At 41.7% G+C, this 22,461-nt stretch overlaps 2 protein-coding genes across 15 annotated transcripts in view; one reads left to right on the top strand and one right to left on the bottom strand.

The window, feature by feature from the left end:
• The window catches only part of SLC12A4 (solute carrier family 12 member 4), a 64,972-nt gene extending 58,988 nt beyond the window's left edge, over window positions 1-5,984 (top strand). The window contains exons 22-24 of the mRNA XM_035120938.3: window positions 221-405; window positions 2,778-2,911; window positions 4,719-5,984. Of these exons, the coding sequence (XP_034976829.3) occupies window positions 221-405; window positions 2,778-2,911; window positions 4,719-4,810 (411 nt within the window). The 3' untranslated portion in view covers window positions 4,811-5,984. The remainder of the gene's footprint in view (window positions 1-220; window positions 406-2,777; window positions 2,912-4,718) is intronic.
• Window positions 2,464-22,461, bottom strand: part of PLCG2 (phospholipase C gamma 2) — a 73,801-nt gene continuing 53,803 nt past the window's right edge. For 6 of the 14 annotated variants that reach the window (XM_088672024.1, XM_035120929.3, XM_035120936.3 and 3 more), the window contains 11 exons: window positions 22,224-22,320; window positions 20,093-20,159; window positions 18,401-18,558; window positions 17,410-17,512; window positions 15,513-15,722; window positions 15,124-15,269; window positions 13,336-13,450; window positions 11,810-11,974; window positions 10,421-10,509; window positions 8,342-8,520; window positions 6,393-7,330 (listed from right to left, as the gene is read on the bottom strand). In XM_088672024.1, coding sequence (XP_088528150.1) covers window positions 7,261-7,330; window positions 8,342-8,520; window positions 10,421-10,509; window positions 11,810-11,974; window positions 13,336-13,450; window positions 15,124-15,269; window positions 15,513-15,722; window positions 17,410-17,512; window positions 18,401-18,558; window positions 20,093-20,159; window positions 22,224-22,320 — 1,399 coding nt within the window. In that variant the 3' untranslated portion in view covers window positions 6,393-7,260. Of the gene's footprint in view, window positions 2,579-6,056; window positions 6,169-6,392; window positions 7,356-7,728; window positions 7,815-8,341; window positions 8,521-10,420; window positions 10,510-10,594; window positions 11,739-11,809; window positions 11,975-13,335; window positions 13,451-15,123; window positions 15,270-15,512; window positions 15,723-17,409; window positions 17,513-18,400; window positions 18,559-20,092; window positions 20,160-22,223; window positions 22,321-22,461 lie in introns of those variants that run through there. The other 8 variants (XM_035120933.3, XM_088672028.1, XM_035120934.3 and 5 more) reach the window with 6 other exon arrangements.

Below are 22,461 nucleotides of genomic sequence, written 5' to 3'. Positions count from 1 at the left end.
GCAATCTCCAAAAAGTAAGGGGGCCAGGTCTCTCTGCCTCCTGTAATTTGAGGTCTGGGCCACAGTTGCATTGATAGCTCATTGCTGCTTGTGCTGTACCAAGACATTTCAAAATCCCTTTCCTCCTCAGTCATTTCCAGTGCTCTCAAAAAGCATTGAGTAGAAGAGCCATAGACTGCTGACTTCTGAAAATAATAGGCCTGCATGTTTGTTCTTCCAGGCTCAGCTGGTGAAGGACAGGCACTCTATCATAAGGTTAGAGAGTCTGTACTCCGATGAGGAAGATGAAGGGGAAGCAGTCCCAGAAATGATCCAGATGACATGGACAAAGGAGAAATGCGACTCTGATAAGCGAATCCGTAACAATGCAGTGGAGAACTTCAGAGAGCTCATCAGTATTAAACCGTAAGTGCAGAGGTTCCTTCTGATCCAGGATATCCACACCTTAATCCATGTCTGTAGCATCGTTGGAGGCTTAGGCTTCATATTTTGCCTTTTGGTTTGGCAGCACAAGAGCGAAGTATTTGAAATAGTGTTTCTTCCACAAAGGGTGGGATGGACTCTGCTGGCATTGGGAGGCTAGGAACGCACACAGTGGTACATGCCTCTTTGGTAATGCACTAGTTATCTGAAAGTGTGGCTCATTTGCATGTTGAGAGCATTGATAGAGTGGGGTTGTGAGATTCTCATATTGCTGTGGGCCTTGTGATGTCAGACTGGAGGCAAAGATAAGGAGTGGTGTAGGAGCTTTGCCCACCTCATGAGAAGAGAAGACTCCCTGGAAAAGACCCTGATGTTGGGAAAGATTGAGGGTAGAAAGAGAAGGGGACGACAGAGGACGAGATGGTTGGACAGTGTTCTCGAAGCTACGAACATGAGTCTGACTAAACTGCGGGAGGCAGGGGAATACAGGAGTGCCTGGCGTGCTCTGGTCCACGGGGTCACGAAGAGTTGGACACAACTAAACGACTAAACAACAACAACAAAAGGAGCTGAGGGAGGAAAATGCAGGGACTTAAAGGCTGCTGGAGAATGAGTGTGGGAGGACATAATGTGACACCTGGTCCACACGTCACATTAAGCCATCATTAAAATAAACCATGGTTTCATGGGAACAAGCAGTGTGTTGTACATTCATCTGAAATCTTGGGTGTCAAGCTCATCCCCTACTGCCATACAACAAGCTATGGTCTGCCTTATCATGTCATATAAACCCTGTCTTGTGATTTGTTTCTTTGCAGCGAAGCAACTAAGCAAAAGCTGAGGTTTGTTTTGAGAGAAGCCAACCACGAGTCTGGGTTTGGATGGCATAACAAATCCAACTGTGGTTTCCTTCTCAGTAGGGGCAGCAGCACCAAAAGCTGGGGGAGTAAAGCACCCGCAGTTACATCATGAGCACACTGCTCATCCACACTGCTCATCAAACCATCATGAACTAGGTCACTATGGTCATGATTGTGCTTTGCAATAAGCCAGGGTATCTTGATGACTGTGATTCATTGTTCTGTTCTTAGGGCCAGACTAAAATGTCTTCTCTTTTTGTGTCCGAGGCAATCAGCTTTTTCCCGTTTATGCTAACATTAATTTTATCATTACGGTTTGCTTTCATGCTGTCAGCGAATGGGAAAATCTGTAAGTTTCCTTGCTTGCTTGCTTGTTTTGAATAAACTATATCCTCCTCTTAGGTCCAAGCTAGATGTGACGGTGGCAGTTGCACAGACAGGAGGTGTGGTTTTGGGACCGTATTTTAACAGCAAAGGGTGTGTGCAGCAAAAAGCCTCCCCCAAGTTTCTCTCTCAGAAGGGGACGGGGAGAAAAGGTTTTTTAAATAAGCTGATGGGTCATACCAAAGCCTTTAGGTGTGCTTAAAGTGGCTCTTGGATGGGAAGCAAAGACTATCAGTAGCTGCTAGACATGATTAACTGGTCTGATCCAGGAGAAGTTTTATGTCCTCACAAGAAATGGGAAATTAAACTGTTCACTCAGTTTTACTCTGTACCTTGATTTGTTCTTGGATTGTTTACTTTTTCTCCAGGAGATTGAGATGGGAAGTCATATAATGGCATTAGCTTTTCACTTACAGTTTCAGCTCTTCCTATACAGCCCTTACAGGATATATAAAAAGGGACAATGCAAAAATGGGGAAATTTCACATTACGTTCAATGAGATACAAAGTGACAGAATTGCATGATGATGATGATGATTTATTATTTATACCCCGCCCATCTGGCTGGGTTTCCCCAGCCACTCTGGGCGGCTTCCAACAGAAAAATAAAATACAGTAATCTATTAAATATTAAAAGCTTCCCTGAACAGGGCTGCCTTCAGATGTCTTCTAAAAATCTGGTAGCTGTTTTTCTCTTTGACATCTGATGGGAGGGCATTCCACAGGGCGGGCACCACTACCAAGAAGGCCCTCTGCCTGGTTCCCTGCAACTTGGCTTCTTGTAATGAGGGAACCGCCAGAAGGCCCTCAGCGCTGGACCTCAGTGTCCGGGCAGAACAATGGGGGTGGAGACGCTCCTTCAGGCATACTGGATCGAGGCCTAACCTAGTATGTGTGGTTGCTGTTATAACCTACCAAAAACAGAAGCAGAATGGGGACAGGGGGTGTACACACCAGCATTAAGATTTTAGCAGTCCTTGAGAACCTACCTTTTTAGTGGGAGGGAACTAAAGTTTTTGTAACATTCCATGTTGGTGATGCTTTTCATTAGTACTCTAAGCTTGCATATGCTGACTTCTAACACCATTTGTAATTGTGACCTTTCGACAGAAACCAGTCAAACGTCCGAAGGATGCACACTGCTGTGAAGCTGAACGAAGTCATTGTAAACCGATCCCATGATGCGCGACTTGTTCTTCTCAACATGCCTGGCCCTCCCAAGAACACTGATGGAGATGAAAACTGTATCCTTTTTCATGGCAATTTAATTACCCCATGTAAAACGCACAGAAGCAAACAAACTAGAAAGAGATCTTGCAGTTGGATTCATCTGAGTTTGAGGAAGGATGAATATTATTTTTATTATTATTAATACTATAATAATAAACTCATTACCCATCCTTCACTCTAAGATCCAAGAACAAGTTACAACAGTTTTAAATACAGCATTAAAAACATCTTTTTAAAACTAACAATTAAAAAAAAAAAAGGTGGGTCCTAATATATATACACAGTCGTACCTTGGAATTTGAACAGAATCCATTCCGGAAGTCTGTTCAACTTCCAAAATGTTCGGAAACCAAAGCACTGCTTCTGATTGGCTGCAGGAAGCTCCTGCAGCCAATCGGAAGCCGTGGAAGCCCAGACGTTTGACTTCCAAAAATAGTTTGCAAACCAGAACAGTCACTTCCAGGTTTGTGGTATTCGGGAGCCAAAACATTAGAGAACTAAGGTGTTCGAAAGCCAAGATAGGACTGTATACATCTCAGGTGTCAATGCCTGGGATAAAGAGGTACTACCTTACAACATTCGCTGAAAACTGTATAATGAAGTTGCCAGATGCATCTCTGTGAGGAGTTCCACAACTTAGGAGCTGCTGCAGAGAATGCTGCCTCCTGGGCCACCACCCTAAGCTTCTAAGGGCAGAGGAAGAGGGCCCATCCATTGAGCTTAGCTGGCAGGAGGGTCTGTAGGGAAGGAGGTGGTCTTTCAGATATTTGGACCCTCAGTTGATTAGGGCTTTAAACGCAAAAATGAGCACTTTGAATTGAGTCTAGAAACAAACTGGCAACCAATGCAGCTGATTTAGAACACTGGTTATATGTGATCTTAATGGAACCACAGCCAGTAATTTGGCCACTGCATTTGGGGCCAAGTTTCCAAGTCATCTTCAAGGGCAGCCCCATGTAGAGTACATTGCAATAATCCAATCAATGTTACCGCAGCACATTAGACAAATAATTTCTCTTCAAAAGGAGTCGTAGCTGGTGAACCGGCCAGAGGTGAAAAAAGGCACTTGTGGCCAGAGGCCACCTGAGCATCCAGGAGAGAGACTGCTTGACTAAGAGGAACATTGCAGGCTGCTTTTGGTTTATGGCCTGGTCCCCAGGTAAGCTCATCTTCCCTTTGACACTTCACTCAACTGGTGCTGATCTCAAGCGCCTTTGGAGCTTGTTAGTTAGCTGTGTCTCTGTATCATTCCTGCATTGCAGGGAGTTGGAATAGATGAACCTTGGGGTCCCTTTCCAACTTTACAATTTGTTTTTTGTTTTTGCTGTGCATGTGTGTGGTGCTCATCTGTTACATTTTAGGTTCTATTTTGTTGTTGTGCGCATCATGATATAAAAACAATCTGAATCACCTTGTGTATTCTTAAATTGAAAGTGGGAAAGTAAAGGCTATATAATGATACTAAAATACAGTTCTCTTTCTACCCAAAGGGAGGGTTATACAGGGACCTGAGAGTTTCCAGGTAAAGATTTTTCTCTCAACGTTTGCAAATTATAGTAGTAATGCATCATCATTCAGCTAGAATTAAACTCTTTGAAGTCCTGTTGCCTTAGTGAAAGAGCTACCGGTAATTCAACTCTTTTGTGAGGGTTAATCTCTATTTGAATTGTGCCCCTTGAGTTACAAATAGTATGCATTTGTTCCAAAGAGATTTTAGATTGTTTTAAGTGTGTGTGAAGGCTATTTACTTGGTATAGAACTCTATAAAGGCTTTTCATGTCAATCTATAGAGGTTTCTTGCCTTGACTTCAGCTGACCCAGATATGGAATTTCTTGAGGTCTTGACCGAAGGCTTGGAGCGAGTGTTACTTGTCAGAGGTGGTGGCCGAGAAGTCATCACCATCTACTCTTGATCCAAACAGAACAGCATCTGACACCACTTACCCTCTTTATGATAAAAAGACATTCCTGTTTTTGATGGAAAATTGGGCTTTTCTTTTTCTCTGCCTCTATCTGAACTATTCTCTTCCCCTCAAAGCGTACACAAATCACTGTATGTCTATAATGCATGTTCCACTGCATTATTCCAGTTCCAACATACATATCTCTTTTGGGGTGTGATTGTATTGTACCATTCTGCTTAGGGACACATTTAATCATGACTCTGATGTAGCTCTGCTTCTGCTTTCATATTATGGCAGATGTTTGTACAGTTCTGATACCGAACCTCCTTTTTTTAAGGAAATAAAAGTGCAGAATTTTTAGTAACTGAATGTAATATATTAGAACTGAGCTCTGTTATCAGGTAGGAATATTTTAAACAAATACTTTACCATAGGGTATAGAGGGGGCACTTTGCAGGGCAGCTAGTTTCTGCTGCTGCTGATCCTCTGTAACTTGTAAGTAACAGAGGGGGAAGTAACCTAACCAGCACTGTCTAAATCATTGGTGGCTGTGCTGTGGCCTTCCAGATGTTTTTGGACTACCTTCAGCCCCAGCCAGCTTGGAGGGCCACAAGTTAGCCATCACTTTTTAAAAAAAATATACACACAATTTTTGTAAACTCAGCTCCAAATTTGTGTTGAATAAAAAAAATACATTTTGATAAACATTTTAAATTATGAAAATTATGTACAATATGCAAGAGAGTGGAAATGACCGTGTCTTCCCCCTTATTTATTTTTCTATTTATTTGTTAGAAACATGGCAGTAAGAAAGTAACCAGTGTAGACTAATGATTGTCGTCTGCTCCCTGCAGGCCATATTTAGCTGGAACTGTCTGTTACAAATGCATAGCTAGATGTTTTAAGTTTATTTAAATAAATTAGATCAAAATTGGTGTGTAGTTCTGCTGTTTCAAATAGTTGCAGGCTACCATGCTGTAAATGGATAGATTGTACTTGTACAAGAATGTCAATGCACCCTTTGGGTGCATACTGGTCACAGATTGAGGGTTGCCGGGGGGTGGGGGAGGAAAGCTTTTTATAACCAGGAAGTCTAAAGGTTGTTTTTTATCGCACCCATTAAGTTGTATTTACTGTACAGGAGGTCTGTATTTTTTTCAAATAAAATATTGCATTCACTTTAGCTAATGTCATCTATCCTGGGAGGAGTACCATTCCTCTGTATGTATCCTCTGGAGAAGCAAAACCGAGTGATCAATTTGACATGGGACACTTTGACATGCAAGTGGCCCTACCCATCTTGTCAATCGACTGGCATCAGGCGCCTCTCAAGCCATGGTTTGAATGGAGTGCCTTTTTCTATCACCCTGGAGGGAGACAAGGAACAGTCATCCAGCACTTTAACTGTATACTGTAGTACTTTTATGGTAAAGTATTGTTTTATTTTCTCAGTGGTTCATTTTTTTCTACCATTGCTTTGAAATGCTAATTATTAAGCACTGCAATAATTATTTAAAACTTGGTTTACATTGTGTCCCCCTCCCCGAAAAGGTGGTGTTATGTCATTAACTAAATCATTAGGACTACAGTGGAAGGTGACAGACTATCCTTTATTGGAGGTTTTTAAGCAGAGATGGATGGCAATCTTGGGATTCTTTACCGTAGCTGTGCTCCTGGATTGCAGAGGGTAAATGACCCTTGGATTCTCTTGCAATCCTACAGTTCTATGATTCTAGCCACAGTTGCAAAGGAGGAATTAGTGCACTTTTTTAACTTTCAGCAACAGGCTGCAAATAAGGCATGCCTAGGAGGTGAGTGGTTTGTAACTAATGAGCACAAATTCCATTTTGTAAAGCAAAGCAAATGTTATCAAAGCATTTACTTGGGATCCATTAGCCACAAATCTATGGGTTACAACCCCCACATCACTGCCCATCTACTCTTCCTGCACTTGTAAGCATCAAGTCCATTCGTCATGCATTGCATTGCAGACTAACTTGAACACTTAGCTATAGACTGAAGGATTTCCCTGCAGATTTAAGTTATACAGACTACATTCATTCCCACTCATCTTTGCATGAGCCTACCAGAAACTTGTTTTTATCATGTAAAGGCATTTGCCAATGCAAAAGGAGTTATTTTTGTAAAAACTAACACAAAGTTTTAACTGTTAGCTACCTTTTAATCTCTCAAAATAGTACAAACCCATGTAAATTTTAGTGCCAATCAGCCTTTATACACACAAACGCACATACCACTGATGTATACATACATTTAAAAATAAAATTTCTACCCAAAACAAATCAGATAAGATTTTACAAGTTAATATTTCTAAAACACACAACCCCCCCTGAAATCTGGCATTCATCAAGCCACTGTGTAGAAATAACCCTGCCACAGTCCATAATATCTGGTACTTTTTTCTCCCTTGCAATTTCAGCTGTGCCTTCAAAGGCAATTTACTCCAGATGATGACAGCTGAGGGCAGTGGCAGACTTCTGCCAGGCAACTTTGGGAGAGTAGTTCCACCTACCAAAAGAAGCGAGAGAGAGACCTTGGCAAAAAGGATAAAGGTGTGTCACGGTGGGATTTGGAAAAGCTTAAGCACACACAGCTCTTGAATTATGGCCATCATAAAAACAAAGGCCATACAAATGGCACAAAATCATTGTAGTACACATGAGCTTGGAGTTCTCAACTGATAAGCTTGCTTTACAAACATCACACATTGTTACTGACTAAAGTTTACTATACAAGCTACTCCACCCTTCAGCGTTGTTGCTTTGTACAGATTGTTCTAGTATATACAATGTAATTTTTTCCTCGCTCCCTGCCAAAAAACCTCAACCCAACTTAAACATATATTTTTTCTGACTGTTGAACCTCCATTCTAAGCTGCGCTTCCAGAATAAATCAATGTCTCTTACCAGGTGACTTTATAAATAACACACCAAAGGAAACCCAGTTCCTCTAGGAGTAGAATTTGCTGTTGCTGACTCTCTTCTCCCTCAGTCTGAAAGAGAACAAAGGGGGGGAAAGTCAGCCTTGTGGCAAGACATGCATCTATCCAAGTCCCCCGCCTTGCCAGCACTGCATTTATATAGCAGTTGATATCTGAGGAAATACATACTGTAATTTTAAGGGGGGAAAACACTAAGAGTCATCATTGTAAACTGATTTTTTTAACATTCAAGTGGTGTATAAATATTATTAAATAGGAGGCTGTAAATTAAATCTTCACATTTATTGAACATTTGATTGATTATAGTCTTAATTCTCTATGTGCCACCTCCATATATGCTAGAACTGTGGAGCTGCCTTGTTCTCTCTAGCATTGTAAAACTGCTGCCTTCCAGCTGGAAGACAGCCCTGTTTGTTGAGTTCAAGAAGCCAGGCCTATTTGGGCTGAGAAAATAGTTCCTAGAACATCAAGGTGAAACAAAGGTAATTTATTGGACTCTTCCCTGCACTTCCTTTATTTATGCTATATTATCCAGGACCTTTGGGGATTTCTTGGGAGCAGTGTCACCATCAAAGTACCTCTTGTTGCATGTCTCTTGATAAACTTGCAGCTGACCCTCATTCTTATTGAACTCTTGCAATAAATCATCTCGGCTGGGATTCTTTAAGTTCCGTCGGGTGTCATATAACTGATTGTTCAGCTCTGCTTGGCGCTGTCGTAGTTGCCGAAATGATGAGTAGAGATCTTCTTCACCTTCCTTCAAAGCGAAAAGAAAGCCCTTCTTGCAATGCACACACCATGATCAAATCAAAGTTAAGCACTTCTTTTACTGTCCCACTGATTTTAATAAGGAATTGCTCATTGTTCTCCCATTAAAGGAACTGGACTGGGTCTATATCAGGGGCCATGTTACACCTGACTGCAGAATAATAGAAAACTTGCAACAAAGTTACTAATACAAATGGGTTGGAGTCAAAGGGGTGTAAGCCAAAGGCACTTGCAGGCCCAGGCCATGCACTCCCAGCACCTCCACTGAAATGAGCTACCAGTAAAAGACACCACGCAATAAATCAAATCAGGCCACAACTTTGTCTACAGATGAAGAGGTTTGGCAGATGGGTAACTATTTACAGTTGTACCTTGGATCTTGAACGCCGCAAACCAGGAAGTGAGTGTTCTGGTTTGTGAACGTTCTTTGGCACCCGAACGTCCAACGGGGCTTCTGTGGCTTCCAATTAGCTGCAGGAGCTTCCTGCAGCCAATCAGAACCAGCACTTTGGAAGTCAAATGGACTTCTGGAACTGATTCGACTTCCAAGGTACGACTATATTTCCGGCCCGCCTGCCAGGATTCCAATGACTTACATCAAATAAGGGGATTGCCACCTAGAGGAGCTCTGAGGCCCAGGTACAGAAGCAACTCTTTCACGAATCCCTTTAACGTGATGCCCTATTTCTGGAGGGAAAGATCGAGGATACAACACACACACCCCCAATCTAAGACTAAGGTTTGTTGTTGTTGTTTAGTCATTTAGTCGTGTCCGACTCTTCGTGACCCCATGGACCAGAGCACGCCAGGCACTCCTGTCTTCCACTGCCTCCTGCAGTTTGGTCAAACTCATGTTCGTAGCTTCGAGAACACTGTCCAACCAGACTAAGGTTGGCCAATGCCTAAACCGCCAGTTGTGATGATTACTATGAGGTAGGCAAAAACCCAGGCCACAGCCAATTCGCAGGATAGGCAAATTCCTACCCGGCCCCGAAAACGGCAATCACAGTTATAGCAAGGCCAAATCAGGATGTAAAATGCAGCAATGATGGAGTGGGTTGACAAGAGATCTGGGTGCTGGGGCTAACATGGGCAACTTTAAATCCCCCAGGAGTGGACCTGAGGGAAGCCCGATTGCTCTGTCAGGCCCGTCCCCAGAGTGTGTCCTGCCCTCCAAGCCAGTCTGCCATTGATCAATCCAGCAGGCTGGCGCAGAGCCAGATTTCAAGTTGGAAGCTCACACTCAGCCTGGGGACAACTCCCCAACACCCAGCAATCCAGCGTCGGCAAGGGAGGCGCTGGCCGTCCCGCAATGCTGCCGCATTGCAGACTTCCATTCATGTTTGCAATTTCCACCAACTCTCCCTTCTAGCAGCAATCACTGCTTAACATCTCATTCAATGACCTGCCAATGCTTAAAAGTGGCTTTCAAGGGCTATGCTGCAGAAAAGACTACAGCAAAAACCCATACAGGAAACAGAACTCTGCCGGAGGTTATTAGGTACCAACCCAAGAATGGTATTTATATAGCTATTTCACATACATTAGCTTGGTAAACCTTGCAACACATGGTTTGTAAACGCGTGCTGATGCTCAAACAACATTGCAATTTTTTTATATGTACTTTTAGGTGTGTGGGGGGGGAAATGTCATTAGGATTGCAGCATGTTGGGTGGAGCATCCTTCCTTCCCCAGCTTTAATCCTGATGAACATACATCCCATGCAGCAGCAGTTAGTTTTAGAGAAATAGCTCCCACTGACATGAATGGGGTTCATATCCCCCCACCAATTTTGCAAATACAGCTGCAAAGATGGTGAGGGGACATTTTGGTGCATGGTAGGTCTCCATCCTAGTGGATGGTGGAAATCAAACAGCTTCTGCACTTACCAGGATCTGCTGCATCTCACAATAAACCAAGAGGGAAGCCAGCTCTATATCCTCACTGTATCCATTTTTGAGAGGGACAGACCGAAAGCCTAAAGGGGTAGGATTAGAAAAGTTATCTTATAACTTCAAGGCTGCCCCAAACTCGTACACATGATGGAACAGCCTATAGCTCACCTGTTCTATTCTTGAAAGTAGAACAGAGTTTGGAGATTTACTAGGAAGCAGCAGGCAGAGCAGGAAAGACAGGGCATCATGGAGAATCGCAAGACAGTCACATGAACCAGAGCTGGAAAAAACCACAAGCTGCCACAAGGTATCTCAATTTCTGCAACAGTTCAAAAAGCAAAGTAGAATCTAAGCTAGCCAGACAATCTTTAGCAGGGATTTATTTCAGGATTCATTCCAGGTTCAGAGTGTGATGAAGACTGAAAGAATTAACTCCATCATAGCTGAAGTTTATTACTGACATAGGAATAAGCTCACTGTAGCAGGACTGATAATGCTGAAGAGGGGCTTCCCCAAGAGGAAAAAAATTCAGCCATTAAATTCACATTTATTGCATCCCCATCTCAAAATAGCTTAAATACTACATACAGAGCTTATTTCTTTTGCACCAAAAAAACTTGCAGATTTTCTATGGCCACTGATTTATTGCTGATTCACCATTCAAAATCTCTCATGAGAGACAAATATAGAAAAAAAATCAAGAATTCTTAATACTGTACCTGCTCTACCGTACTTTGAATAGCTGTTTGCATGTTTTATTTTGTAAAGAGTCTTGTCCATAAATGATTTTAAATAAAATATAAATTCAGAAAAAGGCAAGATAAAAATATTGTTCCAGGGGTTAGGAATTATTAAGCAGTTATTTCTGTATATCTAGAGCAGCATGAATAAGCAAAGAATTACAGAAAGCCTAAGGAAATGAAAGATGTAGTTGCAGAATTTATCATTCAAGCACTGGATAATTAACTCCAGGTGGGGGTTTATGCATGATGAAACACTGAGCGTTGGCATGTCAGGAAAATCTTGACAAAGGTGAGTCAAAAGCTTGCAAGCCAGAACAGTTAAGGTTTTACTTGGTTTCAGGTTCCAGGGCCTGGATGATCAGCATGGTTATGGCAAAAAAACAACAACCTTAGCTTACCACATACAATAAGATCTAATAAAGTGTTTTATTTATGTATGTATGGTATGCACAGAATGAGACTCAGACTCCCCCAGGTTAATTCAGCAGTCACTTATGGTCGATCAGTATCAGTTGAGGGAGACTTTCCTAGCTCCCCTTTTGGTGTGCAGCAAACATGTCGCCCAGGATCTGAAACCCAAAGAAATGTGCAAATTATCAAAACCTTTGTTCAACCTGTCAGTGTTATACTTGATATTTACCTGATTTGATTCCTTTGATGGGAAAAGTGCCATGTGCTAAGAAGTTGGGGTCACTGAACATGTCTTCCTCATAGACAACGAAGCGCAGAAATGCTAGGCTGGGGTCATAGATTTCAAACTTCACTTGCTCTTGAGATGCCCAGACTGGATTAAGGCCATTGTCATCTGTAATGAAACGAACATTTCACAATATAAAGCAAGCAACTGTGACATTCTACGCCTCCACGATTTGAGGCAAGTGTAGAACATTTGGAGGTGTTTAGTCGTTTTTATTCTGAAGTGGGTCAGCCCATTCAAGCTTGAACACCTCAGAAAAAGAAGAAAGGAAGCTAAACTCTTTGGAGGCTAATGTGGACTCAAATCACAGGAGATGCAAGATGTTGGCTGAGCGAACTCAGGAGTCTTTGGTTGCAGACACAGAGTGGCAACTGCTTTTACTAATAAAGGCCAAGAAAAAGCAATTATGAAATAATCTGGCAGCAGTATGATCTTCAGCGATGCTGATGTCAAAATATTCTCCATCCTCTTTCTCTGGGTTATCTTCAAGAATAATCAGAAGCACAGAGCAAGACAATGGCTTCTGTTGATTTATTTATTTATTAGGAGAATGCAGACAGAGAAAGGACAAACAGCCAATAAGTTGGAATTAAAAGAGTGCCAAAGAATTATAAAGGGGGGGGTGGGACCTGACTGCCTCACTGATATACTTCTTGCAGGGAAGTTGGTGTGTGGTATTCAGTGCTAGTTCTACTCAAAGTAGACTCAATGAAGTTAATAGATATGACAAAGTTTGGTTCAATAATTTTAATGGGTAATTCCAAAAGTAACTTGTGCACCATCCTTCCAAAGTTCCATTAATGTCGAGAAGAGTGTCAAGTACACTGTCAATTCCCTCCAACAGAAGTGCTTAACTTTGGATAGAACACGTCCCAGGTTTTCAAGAAAATGCTGAAGGTGTACTGAAGACATTCCAAGGAGTCACTTTTTCTATCCTTTGTAAGTAACTAGGGGAGTTTTAAAATGATGCAATTCTTATTATTAAACACTTGTAAAGCAGCTGCTTCTTAAGTGCTATAAAACATGAAGCAGACCCTGCTCACAACCTAGTAGAGATGCTATAAAAGGAAATGGGAAGGGGAAAGGAGAGGAAACATTCAAGCAGCTGTACCTTCACTGGAGCCAAGTTGGGCTTCCCCTTGCCATGATGTTCCTCCTGGGTGGCTGGAGTTGGCACTCCTTCAACTATGCCATACCAGGTTGCAATGCTATGTAACATGATCAATTGCTCTGCTTGTTTTAATTTGTTTATGATTCTGTTTATGATACTGCTATTCCAGCCAAGGATCTTTATGATAGTTATTTGGCCGAGAGACATAGTGGTTGCCCCACGTTTACACAGTAAATTCTGAAGATGAATGTAGACTTGAACATGACTCTCTGTGCCCTAATTCCAACACACTGCACAACTTCTTTCTTTTATATTGCTGCAGAACCCATATTTCCATAGAGAGTTACGAAGTACTTACTCACAACAGTTGTCTTGAATTTACTGTTATCATATTCAGCCCCACAAATTTCTACCTCCACAAATGGGCAGGCAATACTTCTTCCAAGCTTGGGAAGATGGCGAGCTCCGATTACCTGTTTCAGAAAGTTTAACTGAGTTGCTGATTTTTTAAAAAATACATCCCACCTTTCCTCCAAGAGATCTCAACATGGCCTACACCAGGCATCCCCAAACTGTGCGGCCTTCCAGATGTTTTGGCCTACAACTCCCATGATCCCTAGCTAACAGGACCAGTGGTCGGGGAAGATGGGAATTGTAGTCCAAAACATCTGGAGGGCCGAAGTTTGGGGATGCCTGGCCTACACACTTCTTCCCTTCCTCACATCAACCCTTTGAAGTAGGTTAGGCTGCGACACAATGCCAGACCCAAGGTCACCCTGTGAGCAACATGGCTGAATGGGAATTTGAACCCATGTCCTAGTCCAACACCAAACAGCTAAATTATGCAGGTATCTCCCGCCCGCAAAAAACAAACAAACATTAAGTCACAACTGATTTCAACAAGTGATCCAGGTCCACCCACTGAAACCAATGTGACTTAAGAGCTCAGTTTTTGCTGTGAGCGAAACAGACCTTCAAGATGATGCCACCAATATACTTTAAGTTAGGACTTAATCTTAATCTTCAGGACAATGAGAATGACCTATATTATATTATGAAGTAAGTGGTAGAATTCGTTTAGCTTGTCTTTCTTCTAAGATGTTTTCTTCTAAATTCTGTTTTAGCAAATTTGTGGCAGAAATCCCTTATCTAAATAGAAAGGTATATAGGTAATTTGACTCAACCTTCTCAAGCGCAGGAAGACAAAAAAAATTGCCAAACATATATGCAACAGCAGGACAAGACTGTTTCTGTCTTCAGTGAGAGCAAGGCCAATCAACTCACAAGCAAGCACTGTTTGACACTGGGAAGGAACATATGTACTATGGGTGGGGTGTGCCACCAAACAGGCTACTGGTAGATACAACACAAAGAAGAGCTCCTTTCCACAAGGCATCTCTCCTAGAAGTTACACACTGCTGAGTCTGTAGAAGTACTGCTGAAAACAAAGTAAACATACTTTTACTGATGGGGAACATCTGGACTTCAGTTACAGTCATACCTCATGTTACGTCCGCTTCAGGATGCGTCTTTTTGGGATACGAACGTGCCGAACCCAGAAGTCCCGAAACCCGGGTTACTTCCGGGTTTGGCGCATCCGTAACCTGCACACATGCGCAGAAGTTCTAAATCATGCTTTGTGCATGCGTAGAAGCGCCAAATTGTGTGGCACGCATGCGCAGACACAGCACTTCAGGATGTGGCCTTTTCAGGTTGCGAACGGGCCTCCGGAACTGATCCCGCTTGCAACCAGTTCAGTACCACTGTAATCTGAAAGACTGCCTCCTTCCCCTACAAACCCTCTCAGGTGCCTTCTTGGATTTCCTTCACTTTAATAGACATGTGGAGTGGTGGCCTGGGAGAGGGCAAGCTCTATGGCAGCCCCTAGGCTATGGAACACCCTCCTCACAGAAGAGCGAACTTTCATTAAACAGCTTCCAGTCAGTGCTGAAGACCCACCTCTTTACCATGGCTATTGACACTTGAGATGTATAATTTTGGGATACACATTATTTTTGTTACTGTAGGTTGTTTTAAATACGGTTTTCATGTTGTAGTCCACCCTGGGACCTTAGGAGGAAGGGTGGGTAATAATTAAATTAATTAATAAGCAATTTTGTTATTTAAAATTAAAAAAATCATTTACCCTCACTGTCAAAATCATCTGTAGTTTCTTCTTGGATTCATTTGGCACGGGGTCATACGCCTCACTCCTCATGCTTTCTGGCTGCAGTACATAGCCAGTCCGCCCATTAAGGGAAAACAAGGCATGATTCATTTGCATGTATTTATCTAGAGAAAGAATTAAAAGATGTGTTAGCCAGATTTCCTACATTAACAAATCTAAAGGGATTAGAAAAACGTTAAATAATAAAGACAACTGGTATCACATTTTCCCCAAATACATGAATTCAGCAATTCAGGATGTATGAAAAAAACAATTAAGCAGGATACCATGGAAGGAAAGAGGTGCTTACTTATAAAGTGATGGGTGGGTTGAGAAATGGGTAAAATCTTCCATTGTGAGATTTTTACCTGGTGTCTGGAAATTAAGAGCCACCATCTGTGATCCACAAAACCAGAAACGAAAAGGATCATAATTTGAGGAATCTACTCTCTGCCCTTTTGGGTATATTCGTGTCAGTCCCTTCTGATTATATTTCAGTAGATCAGCAGGCTTCTGCTTGACAATGCCTTCTGCTTTGGTCTCCACAAAGGAACGGATTTCTTTGTAATCAGGATTTTCTACAAGAGAGAGGTGGGAAGAAGCCACTCATTAATATAATATATGCCTTCACTGAAGTTTTGTAATATTGATGGCAAGTTTCATTGTCCCTTGACAATGTCCCTTCTCCAAGGGCCAATGTTTTTGGCACTGGTGCTACATCAAGTCCAATCAATGGTTCCAGGACATATTATAAACTGCATTCAGCCCTTTACACCTTGTGCAGCTTTGACTCTGTGGTCTAAGCAAGCCAGAAAACAGGATGCAGCAAAGTAGCAGGGAAGCAGGCAAATTTGCTTAATTAAGCCCACGCTGAAATGTAATTTTAATCATGTATATTTCTTTTTAAAATGCAGGCTTCATTTATAGCTTGATAAATTTCATGTCTCCTTGTTTTTAACATCCAGTTTTATACATATATCTAATGAATGTTTTGTAACACATTTAGAGGATTTTTGTCAATTAAGCAGTGTATAAACTTTTGAGATATATGTACAAACTTAAGTGTAGCTAATTTCTTTATTTTTTATGATTTTAGAATTTTATGAAGTTTTAATTATGTGGCATTTTTAAAAAAGAGCTGGCAGTCTATATGTAAGCCTATTCCCTGAGTTTCGCCACTTTTGCAATGCACTGTAGGGCAACCAGGTAATGGAAGTTAACAAATGGTTGCATTGAGGAGGGCTAGCTTAATTTCAGTGGCTCCCACTGAGTTCTATGAAATATGAGAAGCAGGTTACTACAATTTGAAAGGACTGCCAACAGGTCATACAACCTGCTCAGAAAATGGGATCACTGGGTGTGAAGGGCAGCCTCAGAACCCACTCTAATGATGTCTTCAAGCACACCAATTTATTGTATCCTACATAAGTATGGACGCGGGTGGCGCTGTGGGTTAAACCACAGAGCCTAGGGCTTGCCGATCAGAAGGTCGGCAGTTCGAATCTCCGCGACGGGGTGAGCTCCCGTTGCTCGGTCCCAGCTCCTGCCAACCTAGCAGTTCGAAAGCATTTCAAGTGCAAGTAGATAAATAGGTACCGCTACAGCGGGAAGGTAAACGGCGTTTCCGTGTGCTGCTCTGGTTCCCCAGAAGCGGCTTAGTCATGCTGGCCACATGACCTGGAAGCTGTACGCCGGCTCCCTTAGCCAATAACGCGAGATGAGCGCCGCAACCCCAGAGTCGGTCTTTCCCCTTTACAAAAGCATGGAGGGCTATCAATGCAAGCCACTCTCCCTGACACTGGTGGCCCAGCCTAAACCCTCTGATAGTTGCCACTAACCTCAAAAAGGTACTCCAGAGAATTACATTGCCTCAAAGTCTGAATCCCCTCTTAAGAGGCCTCTGGATATAAAGATCCATTAACAACATTAGGTACCCAGCTTTCATGCTCAGCCACTATTGCAGCTAGAAATGCCTAAATCTTCGGTTGCAATTTTAAACCATTATTTTTAATCCTGCCCCAACCAAGCAGGCAATCAATAACTGAATCTCATAGTCATGTTTTTGAAGACTGGTTAAGTTTTCTCCCAGTGTTCCATTCTCCACACTAGGCCAACCAAACTCGCTCTTTCTCTCTCACTCCTCAGGCATCTAAACCTCCTTTGAATATTTGTTGCTATTCTCTAGACACATCCTAGTATACTCTTTGATCATGTCTAGCAATCTAGCAGGTGAAGAGTTCAAATTCATAATTAAAAATGCATTACCTAGGTTGTCCTTTGTTTTACTCGTGGGTATGCAATATACCACCAAATCAGACAATTCCATGGCAATTAACTGCTTCTTCTCCCAGAACACTCTGAAATTCTCCTGAGGATTTAACACAGTTAAAACATTAGTCATCTGCACTGAGATCACTCAGCTGGTGTCAGAGAAACAGAAAATTGTGAAACCAAATTTTCAACTTTAGATTTGTCTCTGCACACTCCCTTTATCCCTGCACGCTTTCTGTCCCCAAATTGCAGTGGTGCTGAAACAAGAGCTCGGATTCAACTAACTGGCTCTGGTAGTAGAGCCCTGCACAAAGACTTCCCTACTTTTCAAGTATGAACTCTGACTTTCAGGTTCTGTGTGGGGTTGTTTTTTTAAAAAAGGAAAAACAAATTTTGGCCGTGCAGAGCCAAAAAAGCCCTGAACTTCCACCACCAAAAAAAATCCTGCTTTGATTTCATAGTCACACTTTGAAGTATTATTTTCAAGTTAAAACTTGCATGCTGTTGGCACATAAAGCAAAACACAAAGATGCATATTATGCTTTCATGATACAGTGGAACCTCAGTTTACGAACTTAATCCGTTCTGGAAGTCCATTCTTAAACCGAAACCGTTCTTAAACCGAGGCGCATTTTCCCTAATAAGGCCTCCTGCCACCGGTGCCCTTCCACCATTCGGATTCCGTTCTTAGACCGAGGTAAAGTTCGCAAACCAGGACTTCGTAAACCGAATCGTTCATAAACAGGACTGTTCTTAAACCGAGGTACCACTGTATTGGAAACCACTCAGCTATTCCTTTGAAATATGGCATGATATAGAATTTTTAAAATGGTGATTATAAAGGCTTCTCTCAAAGCACCTTTGCTTTGCTTGCAAGGGAATCAGATGTTGGGTGTGGACCATGTTACTGGTCCTTCAGTCTTTGCTCAAATCAAAATCACTCTCATTAAAAATTAAGTGCTGGGAATTATGGCTTCCGTAGTACCTCTTCAGTAGTTTTCGTTGTGATTTCCCTGACACTTTGATACCATACAAATAGCTCTTCCACCTTTTCTGTTGCAAATTCAACAGGAGCATCTTCATGATTCTTGGGTTCCAGGATAAAGACAAAAGACTTTCCATGTTTTCCCTGTGTCATTTTTACTATTGGGAATCCAAAACAATAAATCATATGTACATAATAAACACGTCTTAAGACATCAAATAGCACTTTAGAGAAGTTTGCACCAGATCCTGGTAGGATCCCATTAATCACTGAAAGCAAGCATTTATTACAAAACAGTAATATTAAAAGTCTCAGCATTCTTCAATTGCTCTATAGTATCCTTTGATTCACATGAGAGCAGCTTACAGACTGGGGCACCTTAAAGACTGACAATTTCATTTATAACATAAGCTTTAATGGACCAGAGTTCACTACACTAGATACCATAATAAATTTGGCATTATCTATTTGTAGTTTATTTATCATGGCTTATTATTGTTATTTAATTGATTTCTATACTGCTCTTCCCCCGAGGATCACAGGGTGGTTACAGTATAAAAACACAGAAACACACAACACAGTAAAAAACGAAAACGATACCCTCCCCATCCCACAATTTAAAAGACCATAGATTAGCCAAAGGCCTGGGAGAAGAGGAAGGCTTTTGCCTGATGCCTAGGAGAGCATTCTACAAGCGAGGAGCTACCGCAGAACAGACCCGCTCTCATGTTGCCACCCTCCAGACCTCTCACAGAAGTGGCACATGAAAAAGGCCTCAGCCCATAATCTGTTAAGACTTTCAGGTGCCACAAGACACCCGTAGTTGTTTTCATATCTTTTCAAATTCCATTTTAATGCTTTGGGGACCATACACTTATTCAGTGTACAACCACAGTTGTACAAGAATATTTTTAAGTTGCAAAAAGGCAACAATACCAGCTTCTTCTGCCTCACAGAAACACTCTACCATTTTATGAACCTTTTGAGTGCATTTTTATTTGAGATTGTGCCCTCCCCACTCTTTTCTGAGCATGCATTAAATCCATACTTTTAAAAGAGGAGTACATCTGCTCCCTCTCACCTCCAAATGAGCACCCCCCCCCTCCAAAGCATAGGTGCCAAGTTCCGGATTGAAAAATCCAGGATCAGCAGTGCCGCAGCACCGGAAGTCACTTCTACACACTTCCGGACATGCGTAGAAGCGACTTCCGATGCCACTGTACCCATTTCCAAAATGTCCACAGCGCCAGAAGTCGCTTCTACGTAGAAGCGACTTCCGGTGCCGGCGCAGCACCAGAAGAACATAGCCGCCGGCAGGAGCTCCACAATCCGGGGGAATACGGGATATTTTGCCATTCGGGACACCTGTGGGATATGGTAAGAAAGAACGGGGGTTTCCCGGGGAAAATGGGGTACTTGGCAGCTATGCTCCAAAATTATACTTGGATAAGAAATTGCAGTATTGCCCTTCAGAAGAAGACTTGTCATTCAAAAATTAAAATACAGTTCAGAAATATTTGGGGTGATAATACAGAGAGACTAAAACTGAGCAATCGATAAAGGATATAAAAAAAAAATAGGTAGACTTGACGAACTATTTTCTCTCTCTCTCTCTCTCTCTCACATGCACATAAACATACACGCACAAGCTGCTTTACATGTAAGGAGTCAGGAAGTCAGAGGGATACATACCAACGTTATACTTATTGAGATCCAAAATACCCCGGCATAATGACCCTAAAGGATTGTCCTCAATTATCTGAAATGAAAAGATTTATTATATTTGAATTTGGTTGTTTTGCCCCCTTTATCAAATGTCCTCGGAATGTAAAAAAAATGAATTCATTAAATTCCCAGGACCAATGCTTAAAAAATGATATTCATTCACCATGAAGGAAGAATTAGTGCTTAAGCAGAGCTTCTGGATCACTAATTAAGCAGTTTTGCTGCTTAATTAAACTGCTACAGTGATATGACCAACTCGTTTTTCAAGTTTGCCTTCAATCTATACTTTCTACTTATTTTGTAGCTGACAGAACATAGGAACTACATTCATATTCATTCCTGAAGTGTATGGGTTTCCTGTCACTGAATAATATTAGTAACCATAAAAAATTAAACTGCTTGGTGATAATAAGATTAAGAAAGTCCATTTATTACTACCAAAGCTAGTAATTATTAACATTCTAATAGTTGCCTTCCTTGAAATTCAATGGCAGAGCTGGAAAGCTTTTCAGAAGATCAGGTTCTCCTTTCTGAGACCATTGCAGATTTTTCACGCTCCATTACGTTCTTAACCAATACAGCTAAGTATCCTTTCCCCAGTTTGATAGTCTTATCCTCTGGGTGCTGGCATAACTAACACTGAACACCAATATTTTTATTAATTTTTAAAAGTTACTTATAAAAGTGTATTATCATGGGAAGCAAAATACCTCCCAAAAAGCTCTGTGCATTCACACACAGCTCATGCATATTTTTGCCTAAGCATTGCACATGAACAGGCCAGTTTCTGCATATACTTTAGTGCCTATTCAGGCATGCAATCACAGACTTGGTACAGCACTTCTGAAGACACACCTGTTTAGGCAGAACTGAATTTCTGATTTTATTGTTTTAACTGGTGGGTGAAGTGTTTAAGAGTTTCTGATTGTCATGTTTTATAATAGATCATTTTATTGCATGGTTTAATTGAGGTTGCTTTAATGCCCCAATGGAATTGTCACTGTGTGCTTTAATTATGTACAGTCATACCTTGGGGCACATATGCTTCAGGTTGCGTACGTTCGGGTTGCGTACTCCGCAAACCCAGAAGTATTTTTTGGCGTGCGTGTGGTCTGCGCATGTGCAGAAGTGTTCTGCACAGGTCACGCATGTGCAGAAGTGCAATATCGTGCATGCACAAAATGGACACTCAGGGTGCGTACTTTTTGGGGTGCGAACGGCACCCCGGAACGGATTGAGTACGTAACTCAAGGTACCACTGTATTGATTTTATAGTTTTAAACTGCTTGGAAGCCATACTGAGTGCTGGAGGGAAGGCTGCTCCCTGCTGCAAGGCCCATTTCCACCTGGCCTAGGGGCAGAGCCCAGACTCACCCTGGACAGCTAAGAGAGGCTCCTAGGAGGCCACTGGGACATTGCTGGAACAACTCTTGGGTTGGGACAACTGACTAAAATGTTTTAAATGGTTCAAATTTTGGTTCCTCTGTTTTGTTTTTGTCGGGTTGGTGTTGGTTAAATGTTTAGTTGGGGTTGGCAGCTATTTTAATTTGGGTATAACTGTAAACTGTTTATTATTGTTGTTGTTATTGGTTTCTACTGATTTATTGGTTTGTTTGTTGCTTGTGTAGGATATTTTGTTTTTTAATGTTTGATGTTTTGTTGTGTTTTTATATATGTTGTAAGCCGCCCAGGGTGGCTGGGAAAACCTAGCAAGATGGGAGGGATATAAATTAAAAAATTATTAGTGTTATCATTATTATTACTGGCATGTGAGTCGTATGAAAATAAATACTCCACAAGACTGCCACCTCTTTAGAAATAGGGAGAAATTGTCACATGCCAAGAATCTCAAAGCTGACAATACACATTCTTCATACAGAGAAGTGTTAAAGAGCTACGAAGCCCAACTTTCTGTTTGTGTGCACAGCACAGTACTATATACAATCCCACCTTTTGTCCAAAATGTTGCATCTCTGTACGCATGTGTGAAAGCATCCAGAAAGGCAACCTTTCACACAGAAGGGTCTGAATGCATTTTTTGGAATAACTGAATGGATTTGGTGAATAACATAAACTCTAGAAACAAGTATCTTCCTACCTGATTCTCAAGATCTTCCATGTTATCAGAGGACATGTCTTCCACGTAATTGGCTGGGAAGTAGTGCTGAACTTTGTACCCATAATCGCCTTTCCACCTGAGAGAGAGAGAGAGGGAAACATGTACCAATCAAATTTGAGACACCATACCCAAATGAGATACTATAGAGAGGTTCACATTTTTTAAAAAAAAAATGCTCAAAGGCACGTAATGAAATCTATGGTTAAGACACAGTTTG

Source organism: Zootoca vivipara, chromosome 6, assembly GCF_965207765.1.
Source record: "Zootoca vivipara chromosome 6, rZooViv2.hap1.1, whole genome shotgun sequence".
Taxonomy (NCBI): domain Eukaryota; kingdom Metazoa; phylum Chordata; class Lepidosauria; order Squamata; family Lacertidae; genus Zootoca; species Zootoca vivipara.
This window is presented reverse-complemented; position numbering and strand designations above follow the sequence as displayed.